The sequence below is a fragment of the Hylobates moloch genome, unplaced genomic scaffold, assembly GCF_009828535.3.
Source record: "Hylobates moloch isolate HMO894 unplaced genomic scaffold, HMol_V3 SCAFFOLD_18, whole genome shotgun sequence".
Taxonomy (NCBI): domain Eukaryota; kingdom Metazoa; phylum Chordata; class Mammalia; order Primates; family Hylobatidae; genus Hylobates; species Hylobates moloch.
The window spans coordinates 74,085,479-74,105,132 of record NW_026652293.1 but is presented as its reverse complement, the minus strand read 5'-3'; the positions used below and the strand labels follow the sequence as shown (position 1 = coordinate 74,105,132).

General features: G+C 37.0%; 1 protein-coding gene across 1 annotated transcript in view; it reads right to left on the bottom strand.

Annotated features, from left to right (window-relative positions):
* The window catches only part of KMO (kynurenine 3-monooxygenase), a 58,078-nt gene extending 38,850 nt beyond the window's left edge, over positions 1–19,228 (bottom strand). Inside the window, exons 1-4 of the mRNA XM_032136344.2 lie at positions 18,813–19,228; positions 2,268–2,337; positions 1,488–1,585; positions 217–306 (exon numbers count right to left, since the gene is read on the bottom strand). Of these exons, the coding sequence (XP_031992235.1) occupies positions 217–306; positions 1,488–1,585; positions 2,268–2,337; positions 18,813–18,866 (312 nt within the window). The 5' untranslated portion in view covers positions 18,867–19,228. The remainder of the gene's footprint in view (positions 1–216; positions 307–1,487; positions 1,586–2,267; positions 2,338–18,812) is intronic.
* Positions 19,229–19,654: the final 426 nt, after the last annotated feature.

The following is a 19,654-nucleotide window of genomic DNA, read 5'->3' as shown; positions in this document are numbered from 1 at the left end:
TAACAGCTAATTCTTCTTGAATGTTCTGGGCTGGGGCTTGTTTTGAGCATCTCCTCTGAATAAACTTGCTAACTAGTAACTGTATTCCTGGGGTCTAGACTGAGCCAAGCAATGTCAGAGATAGGGCTGGAGAGAGAGGGGCCATCAAGCAAGAGGCAAGTTCCAGACATTTACTTCCTTATAATCAATGCACAATGATCTCTGGGGTCAACCTACCTGAGACTTTGTCCCATAGGGAATCGCAGACTTTTTTCCTGAAAGAGAGTGGATCATTCTTGCTCTCATGGGAATACCTTGGGATACAATCTGAAATGAAGCCAGAAATATTGACTTCAATGACAGTAACATGGCATTATGCAAGAAAGATAGAAGTTGATTTTTAAATGTAATTTCATATATTCTCCAAGAAATTTTAAAAATTGTGAAAGACCATAGAAGCCCAACGTGGTAGAAACTCCTTCAATGAAAATGGTGGTCCTGAAGCTTTTAGTTTGTTTTTTTAATCTTAGATCTTAGAACTGGCTTAAAATTTATCTGATCTAAATCGAATATCACAGATTGAGGAAAGTGATTTGTTGTTACAGAGGTTAAGTGATTTTCTCATCATGACAAAAAGGGAGATTATGAGGAGTAAAACCCAGGGCTCCTAACATTCAATGCAAAGTGTTTTCTTACACATGGCTGCTGCTATCTGGGAGAAAATAATAGGAACGTAAATAGCACTCATATTTACTTGTATTATCAGCTCAGAGACACATTGTCACTGAAAGTAGTATCAAGAAAAATACATCTATCACGTCTGTTTATATTACCAAGTGACACGTAGACGGTGAAAATTTCTACAACATTAAGCTCCTATGATGAAAATCTACTATAGGCCCACCATTCTTTATCCAAACCCATGGGGCCTGATGGTTTCAGAATTCAGAATTTTTCAGTTTTAGAAAGTAGTGTAGCACACATATGCTGGATATCACATAAACTCACCCCATAATCAAACACAAAATTTCTGTAGCAAAACATATTTATGCTAAATGAGATTTTTAAAAGACTACAAAGAGTCTCATGTCAGGTCAGATTTTGCTACTCAATGAGTGATGAGAAGCTTTCTATTTTCAGAGTCTGTTTGGAGTATAGAATTGTAGATAAGAGATTACGGGCCTGTGAAATTGAAAAAAAAAGGAATTTGGCTCCTTTTATCCTGGATGCCATCTCGACTCTCACTCTCTACAGGCAGTGATGCTCCATCCTGTTGAGAGCCCAGTATTGGAAACAATCATCCGGTTGCAGGGTCCCCCTCGGGTGCCTCGAGTGTCCAATGTTCACCCTCTTGCCAAATTTCGAATTTTAAAAGCTTTAGTAGAATGAGTTTTCATGCAGAGATTCTTGGTATTAAATGGTACTTTTTAAGCCAGGATGAAATCAAATCCACACAATTGTTGAAAAATACCAGGTATTATCTTCTGTAAGAAAGATACATTAAGTACCTGATCTTCCAGGTCAACAGCTTTCAAGGCTTGTCGTCCTCTATGAGAAAGGGCTAAGTTAATGCTTCTTCCACGTGTGAAGTTAGCCACTCGAGTATCTGAGACATTGGAAGCAGACTCCATGTTACACACACTTTATATCCTAGTCCAGGATGAGCAAAATTACTTCACCTAAACAATTGGTTCATTCAGAACCAAATTAAAGACCTTCTTAACTCTTCTAAAGAAAATGCTAATAGCAGTAAATTTGTATTAAATTAAATTTAGATAGTTGGTGGTTTTTTTAAAAAAAACTAGTTTTTTTAAAAAAATTGTTTTATTAAAGAAACTTTTTAAGTTCAGAAAATCTAAAGAAAAATAAGTCAAAGAATTAGAACCACATCCTGCAATAAATTCTTTCTTTTCTTTCTTTCTCTTTCTTTTTTCTTTCTTTCTTTCTTTCTTTCTTTCTTTCTTTCTTTCTTTCTTTTTTTTCTCTCTCTCTCTTTCTCTCTCTCTCTCTTTCTTTCTTTCTTTGGGTCTTGCTCTTTCACCCAGGCTGGAGCGCAGTGGCACGATCTCGCTTCACTGCAACCTCTGCCTCCTGGGTTCAAGCAATCCTCCTACCACACACCACCACACCAGGCTAATTTTTGTATTTTTTGTAGAGATGGGATTTTGCCATGTTGCCCAGGCTGGTCTCAAACTCCTGGCCTCAAGCGATTCACCTGCCCTGGTCTCCCAAAGTGCTGGGAGCCACCATGCCCAGCCTTCATCCTGCATTTTTCACCATGGACGTACCTTCCCTAGCTTCATATACATCAACCTGGAAATTCCTCTTTGCAAGAAAGCATGCTTGTAATGAGCCAACCTAGAAATTTAAAAAAAAATTAAATGTTTATCTGACTCCACAAATACAGGGAATTTTTAGCAGCAAAATGAAACATCATGTATGGCTATATTTTACTAGCCTCACATCGTGTGTGGTCATATTTTACTAGCCTTATTTATCACATTGATTTACTCAGTTTCTGCTGAAAAGTATCAGTGCCAAAAATAGCAATATTTATTCAAAATTAAGTAATATAATTTTAGAAGTAGTTTTTTTTACTTTTTTATAATGAGGCAATTTTCAAACAGAAAAAACATAAAACATATAATCTTACAGAACAATTAGAAAGCAATTCTTTATAACCTTATATCCCTTATAACCACTACTCTGGCCAAAAAGTAGAATAGCATCATTCCTCCAAAACTCCCCCCACCTCCTCCCCAGTTACAGTCCCCTTCCTTTCACATAGACGTAAACATTATTCTGACTTTTGTGATAACCCATTCTTGCTTTTTTATATTTTAGCCTTTAGGTGTACATATTTCTAAGCAATATACTTTAATCTTACCCATTAAAAATTTTTTTAAGTTTTTTTGGAGAGATGGGGTGTCACTATGTTGCCCAGGCTTGTCTCAAACTCCTGGGCTCAAGTGATTGTCCCACCTTGGCCTCTCAAAGTGCTAGAATTATATATAGGCATGAGCCACTGTGCCCAGCCATTTACCCATTTTTTTTAACCATATAGTTAGAATCACACTCTGTGTGTGTGTGTGTGTGTTTTGTTTGTTTGTTTTTGCATCTTGCTTCTTTAAGACGTGTGTGTGTGTGTGTGTGTTTTGTTTGTTTTTGCATCTTGCTTCTTTAAGAAGACAACATTATGGGATTCATTTACATGATTACATGTAAACAAGGTCATCCTTTTTTTATTACTGTATGATTCTTCATTAAATGAAAGATCACAGATTATCTATCCTACTGTCAAAGGACACTTGAGTTGTTTCTGGTCTGGGAATATGTTAACAATCCTTCAAAGAACATTTTCTTGTGTGTGCAGGAATTCTGGTACATATATGATGATTTTTTTCGAGGGTTCTATGCATGGAAGTGGAATATCTGGTCAAAAGTTTATGTACCTTCACTTTTATGATGCCAAAGTGTTTCAAAATTTGGCCGTAATGTGTTTTCCCACCAACAGCTTCTGAGAATTTATCTTTGCCAGCACTTGATGTTCTCAAACTTTTCATTATTGTGGAGGGGAGGGTGGGAGCTGGTAAGTCAGAGAGGAATGTAGTTTTACTTTGCATATGCTTAATTACTAAAGAAGTTGAGCACTTTATTTATTTTTATTTTTTATTTTTTGAGACAGAGTCTCGCTCTGTCACCCAGGCTGGAGTGCAGTGAGCACTTTTTCATATATTGATTGGCTGTTTGGATCTCCTCTTTCACCAAGTGTCTGTTTAGGTCTTTTGCCCATTTTCCCCTGGGTTGCCTATCTTTTTTCTTTTCTTTCTTTTTCTTTTTTTTAGTTGTTCATAGAGTCTGAATATAGAGTCTTTGTCATTTTTAAACATTAAAAATATCTTCTTCCATTCTGTTCCTTGCTTCTTAAATGCTATAGTCTATTTTGAGGATGAGAAGCTGTTTATTTTAATGTAACCATATTCATCAATCTTTTACTTTATTATTAATGCAATTGCAATTGTCATTTTATTTTTAATGCAATTACAAATGTCTTGTTCAAGAGACCTTTGCCTATTCTGAGATCATAAAGAATTTTTTCTGATCTATTTTCTTCTTAAAGCTTTAGAGTGTTGCCCTCCCAGTAGCTTTATATAGGCTGTGGTAGTTACTACCTCATCACTAGCAACTTGTATTTGGCAAAGTCATCAGTATACAATTATCACACTTGAATTTTCAACAGTAGTCAATACCATTAACTAGACCTTCTGGAAACATTAACCTTCTCTCGTTTTCTGGTTTTCTTCATACGTCTCTGGCCAGTCCCACTTTTCCTCTTTCACCATTGCAAAGACAGACAAATATTGGAGTTTCTCAGATCTCCATCCAAGTCTGTCTTCTCCATCCATGATGATGTGAAAATTTATATCTCCTATCCAGATCTGTTTTTTGAGCTCATGCATACAAATGTTTAAGTGACATAGCTTCTTGTATGTCTCAAAGCACCTCAAAATCAACAGATCCAAATTGAAACTTGCGATCATTGCCTCCCATCTCATCAATTCTCTCCACATATTCCCTATGTAAGTGAATGATATGCCATCCATCCAGTTGCTCAAACTAGAAAGCTAGGAGTCACCGCCTCTCCTTGATACTCCATTCCCAGTTCTACCAATTCTACCTTACAATGTTTTTCCATCTACCCATCTCTTTTCATTTTCACCTTTCTGCCTCTAGTAATTGGAATCATTATGCTTTGCTAATATCAAATTTTCTGTGTATTCTACCAGCATTCATTTTGCCTCTTTCCAATTTATTTTCCACAAGCAGTAATTTAGGGTGATGGTGTAATAGGTCGTTTGAACTAATACCTCTACTGAGAGGAAAAGGAGACGCAGAGAGATGACCTGGCATTTGGAGCCATGCCTACAGGCATCAACAAATGCAAAAGAGGCTGAGGACTTCAGTAGACAGACTCATGAAACTAGAAGTACAAAATTTGGAGTCTGGGACACTCCCGCACCCCTTGCTCAGGAGGGCAGGTTCTGATAAACCCCTTAGGTTTTAGATCAGGACCCTAAATAGGTACATCCCAGGAGAAGGGAAACTGGAAGGAAACCAATGGTCCAAGGTCCTGTCTGGAAATTATCTCTAGTCCTGATCAGATTGCATTAATTTTTGATTGCTGGTAATCACAGCCACCCAACAGAAACAAACATAAATCCTCTCTGGAAAAAAAAAAATGACATCACCATAGGCCTCAGATTTTCCCCACATTTTAAAATATACAAATCTGATCATGTCACCCTTCTGCCCCAGCCTTGCTATCCTTCTTTTAGCCATTATATTCACCATGCTGCTCCTCACTGAGGGGTTTAGCGTGTATTATATCCATGGCCAGAAATGTTATCTTTCTTCTTTACATAGTAAATTTCCATTCATCCTCCAGGTCTTCACTCAGCTTCACTCTCTAAAAAAAGATTTCCTGGGCCACCCTACCTCAAATCTCGCAATTATGAGTTCTCACAGCACTTTGAACTTTATCTTTGGGGTAAATTGCATCCTTCCAACTTCATATGTTCAAGTCCGAACCCCCAGTACCGTAAGAATGTGACATCATTTGGAGATAGGATCTTAATATAGGTAATCAAGTTAAGATGATATCATTAGGGTGGGCCTTAGTCCAATATGACTTGTGTCTTTATAAAAAGGGGAATCAGACATGCATTGAGGAAAGATGATGTGAAGAGACACAGAGAAAAGGCTTCCATCTACAAGCCATGCAGAGGGACCTGGAACAGATCTTTCCCTCACAGCTCTCGGAAGGAACCAACCCTGCGGACACCTTCATTTTGGACTCCTAGCACCAAAACTGTGAGACAAGACATTTCTGTTTCTTGAGCTACCTGGTTTGTGGTCATTTATTTTGGCAAGCCTAGCAAACTAATACAAAGAGCTTACAACAATGGAAAATTTACATCTTTAGAGTGATTCTATAATCAATATCTGTCTATCCTTCTAAGCTATCAACAGATTTTGCTCACCATTTTATTCCTAGCATCTACCATTGTGTTTGTAACATAGTAAGTGCTTCATATATATTTGTTCAGTGTATAAATAATGGTAGAGATTACATTTTTAAGTAAAGTTTGTAACCAAGTGAAGCCAACATTTATTGAGCACCAACTAAATGTAACTTAATCTGCTAAATTTTAGGGACTCAAAGGTTACCAAGATAAGTCCTTGTGCCCAATAAACACCCTATTATTAAAAAAAGACAAACATATAAACGTATCCATGCTTAGTGAACCACTTTTGAGTATGGAGGCCCACTTCTTACATTAAAAATTTTCAGATTCTTTTATATTATTTGAATTTCTAACATGGATTGTTTAAAAATATATAATAAATTTAGTCACAAATCATCTACATACACTTTAAAAATAATTATGTGTTTAAGTCATATAATTTTATCCTACTTACTCAAAATTTTGTATGCATGTTATTTCATAGACCCCTTGCAAAATAGCTCTGGGCTCACAGGTAAAAATCAATGTAAAAAACAAAAAGAATAAGTGAAGTTCTAGAAAACACACATGAAAAAGATTAATTTTGCCTTGATGAATGTGGCAAATTGTATTTTTCAAAGATGGTCATGATGATGTCCTTTATCCTACGTGCTCTTCTCCAGTGTGATCTTGATACTCCTTCATCAACGCATGGGGTTTATTTCTGCAATCTCTTAAATCTAGAAGGGCCTGTGGTAGCTTTGACCAAAAAAATGCAGTAGAAGTTACCCTTGGGCCATTTCCAAGCATAGTCCTTAACTGGTCCAGAAGCTTCTGCTTCTTTGTTTTAGGAAGTCAATTATCACAAAAGACAACAGAGTCAGGAGAGTTGAAATGAAGACACAGGAGGTTCATTTATTAGACTGGTGCAAAGGGAATCACGGTTTTTACCATTAACCACAATTACTTTTGCATCAACCTAATAGAAATGAGTCTCTCTTACTGAGAAAACAGGTAGAGAGAAAGGCAAGTAGGACACTAAAGCCACAATCTAAACAACAAGTGATCAGTGAAAATCTAATGTAGGGAAATGGCCTAAAAGGAGAGATCCTGGGATTCAGAAGCAAGAAATCCATTCATCCGTCTCCTAAAAATTCAACCACAGTAAAGGAGCTACAATATATAACACTGCAAACAAAGCTCTCAGTGACCGTGTTGGAATCGGATCAGCTCTGAGCCAATGATGGGCCAATGATCTGGTTGCATGGGTTTGTTATGTTCCTTTTCTTTGATAAAAATTGATTCCAGGATCTCAGAGGAGGAGGGCAGACCAAGGTGGAGATTCTGCCTCAATCCTTCTAAGGTTGGCAGATGCCAATTCATACCTTTCCAACACTTACATGTTTGCCAATTGAACATGTATTAATGGTTTTTATGGGAGAATAAGGGATCTCGGGTAGTGTAGGCACAATAAGATTAAATCTGTCTTAGGCTCATGAAAATATTAAGTGCTAGAGAAGACGAGGCCTAATGGGATCTCTTACACATTGCTTGTAATTATCTTTTCAAGTTGAATATTCACATATTGAACAAACCAACAATTCCTCTTAAAGGCATATACACAAGAGAAACTTTTGCTATATGTATATTGGGTGACATGTGCCAGGTTGTTCAGTATAGTGCCTTTCATAACTAAAATAGACAAACAAAAAAGCGGGGAATAGCCCAAATGACTATCAGAGAGGAATGAACGAACACATTATGGCATATTCACACAATGAAATATGATATGAATATATTAGCAAGACTATAAGTGAAAAAATAAGACTCAGATAATTTTATATTGCATTATACAAAATAAAAACAATCAGGACGAAACTATAGATATATACAAATACATAATTTTTGAAACACATGAGCAATATTTATATGTACATGTATATATGAGATGAACATGTAAATAATATATGATAAAACTATATGTAAAAAGGCAAGGGAGTGATAAATACGATTTGGCATAATGCTTCTAATGGGGGGGGGAGAAGCACAGAGTTGATGAAGTCACTGGCAATCTATCACTTCTTGTGTGGAGTAGTAGATTCATGGCTGCTTATTATTATTATTAATAATAAATAAACAAACAAGGAAGTAAAAGTGTTTTCTCCAAGACCAGTCATAATGGTGTGTAATGAAATAAAGCTTGTATAAATATGATCCCAATTCTGTGTAACAGAGGTTCAAATAAATTTAAAGAAAAAATACATTGATAGGTGTTATGTCAGTTCAGCCAGAAGGCGTAGTAATGTGCGTGGGTAACAATATAGCTTTCAGACTGTAATTTTCTTTCCTCTCTCACTTTCTGTAAAAAGTGCTTAATTGGGAATAACTGTCAGTGCCATCTTGAGTTGTTATGCTGGCAGGAAGGACTACGACATAAATATATAAGTGGAAAGAAAATGTGGTGTGTAAAGAATGCTAAGCCCACCACAAACTCTTGGTTAGGCACAGCTGGGTTCCTGAGCATAAACAGTGAAGGAAGATGGCACAGGAGAGAAGAAATTGGGCAGGGTTAGACAGCCGGGAGAAACAAAATGATTTTTTGATTCTGGTTCTGAGGGTAAAGGCTTAATAGAGACAGGACAGTTCCCAGTAAGGACACGAACAATTATGAAAAGTTTCTGTATTTGTTTTGAAGCATCAAGCGTTCATGATAGTGAGATGTTTGCTCACAAAATAGTTTTGCAAATTAAACATTTTATGAATAGCCAGTCTAGCCTGTTTGTGTATACAAGACTCTGAGGGGAGAGGAGAGGAGAGGAGAGGGAGGGAGGGAGGAGGGAGGGAGGAAGGAAAGGAGGGAGGCACACAATTATGGATTACCTCTCCACTTTCTTCTTCTGTCTCTTCATACTTCCTTATTTACAGGTCATGTGCTGTATAGGGATGCCTAACTACCACTTAAAGATATTATTTGAATATTTCCTTTCTATAAATGTTGAGGTATGCTTCTCCTGTCTTCTGTTGCTGAGCTTTTCTGTCAGTTCCCATGTGACCCCTCTAGCAGCAATTGTTCAAGTAGCCAATGATCATGAGAAAATTGTAAACCATTTAAATTTATAAATGTTGACTCTTGAATCTTACATTGAACTGATAAGCAACAAAAAAAAAAAAAAAAAAAAAAAAAGAAGGAAAGGGAAAAACTGTGATCCTATTAGGAAGAGGAAACAGGATTATAAAAATTCCATACATTTTATGTCTTTTGATATAATATGTTTGAAATTAATCTGATAGTGCAATATTAAACATGTGTCAACTACTTTTGACTTAATGAAGCATGTAACACCTCTAATCCTTAAGAATTGTGAATGTTTCTGAGTTTTCTGTCTATCCAACTTCAAAAAATCTTGTTAATAGTTTTTGAAATCCATATTTGGTCATGAAACTATAGTTTGATGTCTCAAGAATTTGATCTTTGGGTATATCAATGCAATGAGAAGAATCAGATTGTTAACTCTACTTACAATGCAATAAGCACATCAAAGTGTCTTCATACTTTGTTAGTAAATATTACATCTTCCAGAATTTCATATGTTATGCCAAATATTGTTTTATCATTTAATCCTTACCCTGAGTTCTCTAATCTGTGTCATCTGGAATTGGTCTCTAAAGCCAAGCAGTGGTCTTGATTTTTCCCTCTTATGAGAAGGTGAATGACCCACATTCCATGAGTGCTCTTAAGAAAATTTATGACTTTTACTCTAGTCTTGATCTTCATCCTGAACGCCATCTGTGAGTACTGAACCTGTCTATAGGCATCTCCCTCTAAACATAGCTAAAATTTGACTTATTCCCATTCCTCAACCCTCTCATTCTCCTTCTTCTGTATTCTGTATTCCATAAACTTTCTTCCTCCTTATATATTTCGTATCTTAGAGAATAGCAATTGCACTCACTAATTCACCCAACCAGGATAGCTTGGTGAATATTTAACACCCCTCTCTACCTACCAGTATACATGAAATTAGGCAATACGTCCTATTGATTATTCCTCTTCAGTCTCTCTCACAACAGATCTTCTGCTACCCACAGCTCTGTCCTTATATGGGGCCCTCATTAGCTTTTACCAGGCTACTGCAACAGTTTTCTAATAACCCTCTTTCCCCAGTCTGTATGCATTCAATCTGTACTCTGCACTAGAACTAGTCATCTTCTTTTTATTTTCTTTTTAGACAGGGTCTTGTTCTGTCACCCAGGCAGGCATACAAGGCTGAGATCATAGTTCATTGCAACCTTGAACTCCTGGGCTCAAGTGATCTCCCGCCTTGGCCTCCCAAGTAGCTGTGATTACAGGTGTGCTGCTATGCCTGGCTAATTTTTTAAATTTTTGTAGAGACAGAATCTTGCTATGTTGCCAAGGCTGGTCTCAAATCCCTGGGTTAATGTGATCCTTCTGCCTCGGCCTCCCAAAGTGCTGAGATTATAGGCATGAGCCATCATGCCCAATCACTAATTATCTTCTAAATCAGACATTGAATGATTATTTTTGTCTTACTGTTGTTTATTAGCTCCTCATCTTTTCAGGATAAAATTCCAAATTTTCAACATGACATAATAGATTCTTACATGTGATCCTGACGTCTTTCTCCAGTTCATGATGCACTATTCTCACGCACTATCTCATGCACTATTCTCTTGCACCATCTGTAATAGGCATACTAAATTTACTATATGTTTTCTGAATATGCCATGCACTTTTATTCTTCCATGCCTTTGAATACTATCCTTCCCTGCCTTATATTCAGTTTTTGGAAAATGTCTACATTTCCTTTAAGACTCATATCCTCAGTGTAGTTTTTCCTGATACCTCTACTCCTCCAAAAGACTTGTTTGCCTTTTCTTCTGTAATTTTATATATATATATATATAAAGAGAGAGAGAGAGAGAGAGAGAGGTGTTTTAATGTCTTAAGTACATTGAATTATTTATTTATAGTCTTGTCTGACTTCCACCAGACAGTAAATTCCCAGAGAGGAATAATATTTGTAAGGCTTGTATTTTGTCTATCTTTTTATCTCTGATACAAACCACAAATTCTAATGAATTAGAAAATACAGGTAAATGTGAAGAAAAAAGTAATTTCTCACAATTTTACCACCAATGGCAACCAATATTAACATTTTCTATGTATATAAAATACATGATATTTCTTTTCAAAATGGTAACAGGTTGTATATTTTCTTTCATAATTTCTTTCAAAAAATGAAAAGTGTACCCTAAATACATTTCCATGTCAAAAGGTGTCTGAAGTAAAAGTATTTAATACTTGCATTACATTTTATTGTAGGCAGTGTGCTTATATATGGATATTCAAGTTATTTTAATTCTTTACCATTATAGACGATTGTATGATGCATACACGTTTCTTTTGATAAAATCTCACTAATGAAATGGCCCACCAAAGGGCAATTTTGAATAAAAGGGCTTGAAACACTGGCCAATTCAGAGCTCCACACCCTCTTTCTATCTGCCCCCTTGGCTCCTGGGCCTTATTACTAGTGGGGGAATGGACTAAGAATAACAGGGGAATGAGAAAACAAAGAGGGAAAGAAGAGAGTCTGAAGTGAGCTGGGGAGAGAATATTGATGGTCTAGAGTGTAGGAGGAGCCTGCTCAATCTTCCTTTGTCTTGCTTTTGGAATAACTGCAAAGCACATGAAAGAGATTCAGATTGACTGGGGCAAGATTATTTCAGAAGGTTTTGTTGCGAGTTCTGAATACACTCCAGATTTGATGTTTTTGAGAGCCCACATTAGATTCTATTTGCTTTTAATTTCTCATTGGCTGAAGGACAGTTGTTTCTCTGAATGCAATGCCATGCTTAGGCCAACTTCAAGGGTGAAGTAGCTATTGCTGCTTTCTGGAATTTTTTTTTTTTTTTTTGAGATGGAGTCTCACTCCGTTGCCCAGGCTGGAATGCAGTGACACAATCTCAGCTCACTGCAACCTTTGCCTCCCAGGTTCAAGCAATTCTCCTGCCTCAGCCTCCCGAGTAACTGGGACTATAGGCACACACTGCCATGCCTGGCTAATTTTTTTGTGTTTTAGTAGAGATGGGGTTTCACCATGTTGCCCAGACTGGTCTCGAGCTCTTCAGCTCAGGTAATCCACCCACCTAGGACTCCCAAAGTGCTAGGATTACAGGCCTGAGCCACCATGTCCAGCCAAATCCCCACTATTTTTAAGACTACAGATGTGTATATTTTCAAGTTGTTTTCCAGGAAAAAAATACCAGCTTAGATTACCATCAGCAGTGTATGAGGGTGCTCTTTTTCTTTGAGGGGACAGATAGAGGACTAGATGAATGCATGAGTGAATATAGACAGAAGGGAAATAATCTGAGAGTATCTAGAAAGAGGATGGGCCAAATGAGAAGGAATGAAAGACACACTCTCTGCAGGCACTTAACAAAGTTTGGAGCTGTCTAAAGTTGTTGGTTCCATTCCAGATACTTCCCACCAGATAGCAAATGAAGGAATCTCTGAGGGATGAATTCCCTGAGGTGAGAGTGGGATTTATGAGGCACAGCCACAAAGAAATCCATTCCACCTCTGTTTTTAGAAGGTGCTAGATATGGGCCACTAATGAGAGTTTTTCATATTTAAGAAGGCTCAGAGCCTATGAAATAAAAAACTGAAACCCAGGGCTAACATAGTGAGGCCCACCAAACAGCCTGCCTTGCTTGATTTTTATTGCTTACTTCTAGTTGATCTCAAAGCTCATATAGCTAAAAGTCATGTAGCCCAACAATATACATCTAATGTGTCACTAGCTTCCTTATAGACAACATCTCTGGCACGTATGTCACTCGGTAATAGTTGCTTAAAGTTTTTGTTTTTGTTTTTCTTTTCAGGAGCTAGGCAGGCAGCTCTTACCCAGTTTAAACTACTTGAAAGAGACCACCAACCCTCTTTCTACCTCCCCCATTGACTCCTGGGCCTTATTACTATGGAGTAAGGATAATAGCAGAATGAGAAAGCAGATAGAAGAAGGAAAGAAGAGAGTTGCAGGCCCTTCAACTGGGCCTGCACAAATGCCCAAGAAGTGACTTTCTGATACTAGAAGGCCAAAAACTTCATCTTCAGAGCATGCTAATGCCACCATTTTCTGAACATGTGTCCTATGAAGAGTCGTGAACCTTGATTATGCTTGCTCAGACCACCTATTCATTTTTCCCCACTGCTGATCACCTTTCCCCACACCTTAGACCACCCCGCTTCTTTACCCCATAAATATCTCTAAGCCCTATCTTCAGAGAGGTGGATTTGAAAGCTATTCTTCCATCTCCTTGCTGGGCTGTCCTGTGAATAAAATCTTCTCTTTACTGCAAAACTTGTTGATATGGTTTTGTTGTGTCCCCACCCAAATCTCATCTTGAATTGTAGCTCCCATAATCCTCATGTGTTATGGGAGGGACCCAGCTGGAGGTAATTGTATCATGGGATCGGGTCTTTCCAATGCTGTTCTCGTGATAGTGAATGAGTCTCATGAAATCTGATGATTTTATAAAGGAGAGTTCCCCTGCATGCCCTCTCTTACCTGCCACCATGTAAGATGTGCCTTTTGCCTTTCACCATGATCATGAGACCTCCCCAGTCACGTGGAACTGTGAGTCCATTAAACCTCTTTTTCTTTATAAATTGCCCAGTCTCAGGTAGGTCTTTATCAGCAGCATGAAAACGGACTAATACACTTGTTATCTCAGTAACTGACTTACTGCATGCTGGGCAGAACAAGCCCAGTTTGGTATCAAAACAAAAGTAGAGCGAATAGAGCTTAGTTTATTTTCATATCCATAAAATAATAACAATAAAGGTTAACAGTGATTATGTCTTTTTCATGGTATAGCTCATTAATATTTGCAAAAAATAAAAAGTATGCACTTGAATCAAATTCTGTGTAGACCTCAACCCAGGATTATAAGCCATTTGATGGTTCATATGCACTGAGGACGTTTACTTTGGGGAAAGTGAAAAAATTCTGGGTGACATTTGATTTCTGCTTTTAGAAAGCAGTAGGTTGAGAACAAAGCTAGAGATCTGTAAGCGAGAAAGCGTGAAAAAGAAGCAGTAGAATTTTAGTGTTAAAAGACTAGCAATCTAGTTTTAGCCCAAGAGGAAGAAACTGAGACCCATAGGGTAAGATTTCCTGAGCGTCCAGCTGGTTGCAAACTCTGCTATTCCCAGTCTTCTCACTGAATAACACTGTTTCCATCCCATGAAGCTGAGTGAAGAGTAAGTGGTGAGGTGGAAAAATCCTAAGAAGAACAGAACAGAAACACCATTTGGGGACAGTTTGGCATCAAGACCATTTTGAGCCTATAAATCCATGACAGGATTTAACATCTATAGCTGTGACACATAAACTCTCATAGAGTCAAGGTCAAGTTGCTTCAAAGGCAATTTCATCAGCAGAAGCCAATGACTTGACTTGAATTCCGGGGGCAGGGCACAATTATCAACAATAAGTTGGAACATGTACAAATGTCCTCACCCTCTAAGTACTACTAAATGGAGAATTTTGCTGGGTCAAACATAGGGAGAGTAGATCACAAAACCCTCTACAATGGGGTTTCTTTTATGCAGAAAGGAACAGAAGAAATATTTGAATGATATCCTAAATACATCTCCAAAATATATGCTAGAATAGTGGACATATATTGCGACAGCAGGAGACAGCTGAGACTGGAATGCTTAATAGTCCTCTTATCCAAGGCTCTTGGCTTCAGTCAAAAAATGATGTCTTGAGTAGCTTTAGCTGTCACTGAAATGGTGCCTTTTTGTTTTGATCACTTTCATCATACCTGTAAACACTGAAAATAGTTATCAAAAGCAGTATTTTTCTGAGTCTCAAGGACTGAATTCAGACATGGATTAAGGACACCTGTTTAGGTTAGATGGCCTTTGTTTACTTCTCTGGCTTGTCTACTTCTCTCTCACTTCATAAAGAAAAGAAAACATATTACTCTAACATGAAGTAAGGTAGTTTGTACGGCAATTTTTTTGTAATGTAGGTTTTTCTTGAAATGATGTGCTAGAATTGAAAAGCTACACCTGTAGAACTCCTTCCAGCATGCAAAATTGAGATTATTTTCCAAATCCTTTTTTAAGTTACTCACTAAAAGGACTACATTCCTTATGACATAATTGTGTTAAAAAAAAAACATTAAAAAATTTCCCATAACTTCTAAAAGAGTGATTCTCCACTTTGTTCTGAAATCAAACTCATGCACAGAAAATATTTTAGTGTGGTTCACATTATAAGGCACTGGGAAACCTTTATAAAAGTAGTAGAAGCCAAAGATAAAATAATCTTTAGATCTACGAAGTAAAAAGCTTCTATGGGGAATAAACTATGCATAATAAAATTTTAATAGAAAGCAGCATTTGATAATGGCAAACAAAGCCCTGTGGGCATTTGAAGAGAGGAGAAGTCTTCACAGGTTGATCATCCTGCAATTACCTTCTGGAACTAGCAGGAGGTAATCCCATTGGCCGCAGAAGGGATGGGGGAGTTGTAATTCACACAAGGAGGAAAATATCAGTCAATACAGTGGTTTTTCTAAATATTTAGGTCAATGTTCTTGAAATGCTATTTTAACATCTTATGCCACTCTTTTCAATATTTAAACTTTACCTGGTTTATGATTATGGTTTAGTTTCTTTTACCTTTTGTTTCTCATTAGGAGTTTCTCTACTGATTTGTTGATCTCTTTGACTGAACATGTCTTCAAAGAAAGGAAATCAGTTGGTTTAACCCAAGATCAGATGATCACTACATCAGAGCAAGAACAACTTCTCAGGGTGACTTTTCATTAGGCAAGGTTACTAGACATGGTAAGCTACCACTGATAAGAATTGAGGGAAGTTCACTATATTTTTTGGACGTCTAAGTAGAGGTTCTCAACTCTCTTTTTTTTTTTTCTAGGGGCCAGGAGAGAGCCTTTAATGTGTTTGACAGTATAAGGTACTGGGATATGGTTTATGGAAAGGAGGAGGTAGGAAGAGAGGGTGGAAAAAAAAAAAAAAAAAAACAGAAGAAGATGGGCAAAAATGTAATCTTGTCCTCTATGTAAAGACATTAACCTTCTTGAATTGCTCTATTTAGTTAATACTTTTAAAATATTTTTCTCAATATTCAAACATGCATCTGTTATTATTTTTTCACCTTTGTATCATTAAGTTTTCTCATTCCTCTTCATTTATTCATCCACCCAATACATAATGTTAGGTATAATTCCAGCCTCTGGAATACATTGGTTAATAAGAGTTTATATCCTAGTTGGAGTAGATATCTGAGAAACAGGTAAAAAAAAAAAAAACCCAAAGTGTGTAATTTCCGATACTGGTAGATAAGATTAAAAAATTAAAAGGGAAATGGGTGAAGCCAGAAAGGCAGATAGGTTCAGTTCAGACAAGACCTTTGGTAAAGAGTTTGGGTTTTATTTTATTTGTAATGGGAGATCATTGGAAGATTTTAAGCAGGGGATGATAATGATCAGACTCATGTTTTAAAAGGGTGTTTCTGGCTGTGGTGTGTAGTACGGATTATAAGGGAACAGGAGTTAAAGCTGGGAGACTAATTTGGAGCTTTTTGCAGGAATATGGATGGCGGATGATAATGGCTTGGGCCAGGGTGGTTGTAATGGCTAGAATTTAAATGTATTTTGGATACAGAGCCTCAAGGCTTACTGATGGAGTGAAAGAATAAGCGTTTGCATAAAATGACAAAAGGAATCAAACATGATGCCTAAGCATGGACTTGAGCAATAGGATGGGTAGAATTCTTTTGCAGAGGAATTTTAGTTGCTTCCTAATACACGAGTAGTAATTTTTGTCTCCTATTTTCCAGCATATGTATGACATGGTTACATGATGACGATCTTATGTTATTCAGGGAGAAATCCATGGATGACACCCACATTTTTATGCCCCCTAAAACCATATATCCAATCACATATTTGTTATCTCTTCCTTGGATTTCTAAGAGACAGTTTTTAAAATGAGACATCACTGCTGCCACCTTAGTCCAAGTCTTGAACGAATGTAACAGCCTCCTAACTGGTCTATCTTGTCTTCTTAAAATGTTCCTGGTCATTCTCCACATAATGGTCCAAGGAAACTTTTAAAATCACAACTTAATTTCCTGCCTAAAATCCTCCAATAGTTTCCCATTGTAATTGGAACAAAATCTGATCTTCTTGCCTGGACCTCTAAGATCCTACAAGATCTGGCTCTGTCAGCTTCTCTGGCCTCATGCAGCTCCTGCCTTTCTTTCTGCTCCTTGAACTTGGGCAGCTCATTATTGCCCGAGGGTTTCTCTTCTTGCTGTTCCCTCTGCCTGAAATGCTCTTTCTCAAGATTTTCACGTAGTTAGTTCTATCTTATCATTCAGGTCTCTGGTCACATGTCCCTTCAGCAGAGCGGCTGTCCCTGACCACATTCTAAACAGGTACTCCCAAAGACACTCTCTACAGCATTACCCTGTTTTCATTTCTTTCATAGTGCTTCTCTTTAACTGAAATTATCTTATTTGTTTTCTTCTTCCTTGTCTTTTTCTTCTCTGGAATTCTCGCCCTTGCATCCCTACTACCTAAAACAATATTGGCACATAGTAAGTAATCAGATTTTGTTGAACACATGAATTCTGATTTTGTGCAACATTTTGATAGGACAGATTGGACACAAGCCTAGTATGAAGCAGTGACGACACGTGTCCCAACCAGTGACTGACACATCATGTGACAGCATTTCTAAATGGAAATTTAGAATGAGAAATGTTAAAAGAACTGTTCTAGCACTTTGGGGAAAAGACACTAAGGAAGGCAGAACAAAAGACAGCATATACTATATAAATACATGTGTGGCATAAAATATACCATCTATATTCAGCCTAGAACAGTGTTACACCCTCAATAAATTTTTTGTCGAGTGGATATATGAATAATTAATGAAAAGTCTCCAAATGATTTGACCAAAGGTGATAGGGAAATGATTTAACCTTGACTAATTGGGATGTTTGTATTCTGAAACAGAAATTCTGCTGAGAGGGGAAAAAGCAAAGTTGAATCGAAGCAGACCCATGTTAAACAGAACTACCTTTGGCACCTTGACTATGAAAGCAGAGAGTGACCGCTCCTTCCGTCTTGCTAGGTGTGGGCCAAGCCCCAGCACCTGTATGTCACTTGCTCAGTGAGAAGTGAACACCTCACTCTACTGCCTTAGGTGCTTCACTGGAAGAGTCAAGTTAAGTCAGGCGACCATATAAATCTTATTTCCAATTACTCATATAACTAATGAACATACAACATGATACTTTGACGTTAGCTTCATGTTTCTTGATCCTTTTATTCTCATTAGACAGCATTAACTGAGTTATTAAATAAAGCGGGACAAATGTTTTTATTAAAATGAATATTGAGATTAAGTCCTGTTCCTAAAAACATAGCCAATTTGGGGATAAAATCAAATTCAATTTGCATTATTTTTGCTTTTTAACAAATCCTAAACCAAAATGATGAGGGAAAACAGAAACCTTTGTATTTAATGGCTATAAAATACCTTTCCTGAAAAAGAACAGATTAAAACTCCTACTATATTAAATCTATGAAAATAAAAATATTTAAAAAATAAACAAAATAGCTGTATTTAAATATCAGAGAAGTTTTCACAAGAAAATTAACAATTTGCAGAAGTGACGAATAATAATCATTATGAGTAATAATAGTTAATATAATACCACAAACAATAATAATCCATCTGAAAATTCTTACCAAGCCACCACCAATGACAGCTACTTTTTTCCTTTGAATGACAGATGAGTCCATAACTGCTGAAGTATTTTTCACAATTATTGTTGCTTCTGTCACTGACTGACACTGATTTGTGTCTCTCCTACACACTGATTTCTCTGAGTTTTTATACTGCCCCAAGCCCAGTGCATTTATGAGCCAGCGGCAATGTTTAGTCAGGGCTAATTTCCCTTGACAGTATTAACCCATTAGTTGGCTAAAGTACAATCAGCTCAGCTCTAAGAAAAAATAAATTCATTACAATAACCAAATTTTTAAAAAAATCCATCCAATTGGAGACACTCTACTTCTTCTATCTTCTGTGTAAGACATGGAAATTTTTAAGCAGTCTTATGGCTTTTCTTCTTCTTTTTCTACAGCATATATTCTTAGTTTCGTTTTCATTCATGATTAACCATGAATGGAACCCTGCTCATCTGAAGTCCAAAAACATCTTATACCTCCCTTAGAGAGTAAGATGACATGGTTTCATAATTCATCTGTGGATCATTTTTGTGATTAAGACCAATCAAAAATTTCATCTAAAGGGTCCTCATGGATTGTTTTTAACAGGTTCTACCAGGGAAAATTTTCTACAAGGTCTTAATATTCTCCTGATCAACATTTTGAATTGTGTAACTGACCATACTTCCCCTTTCTTTTTTTCAGCCCAGATGCTAGAAAATTTAGAATCTAATTTTAGAATCTAAAATTTAGAGTCTAATTACCACTAGGGGAGATGACTGACACAATGCTTCTGTAAACTCATTCCTGACTTCATATTATCTATTCACTTTTTTGTCTTTTTCACTCCACTTTAAATG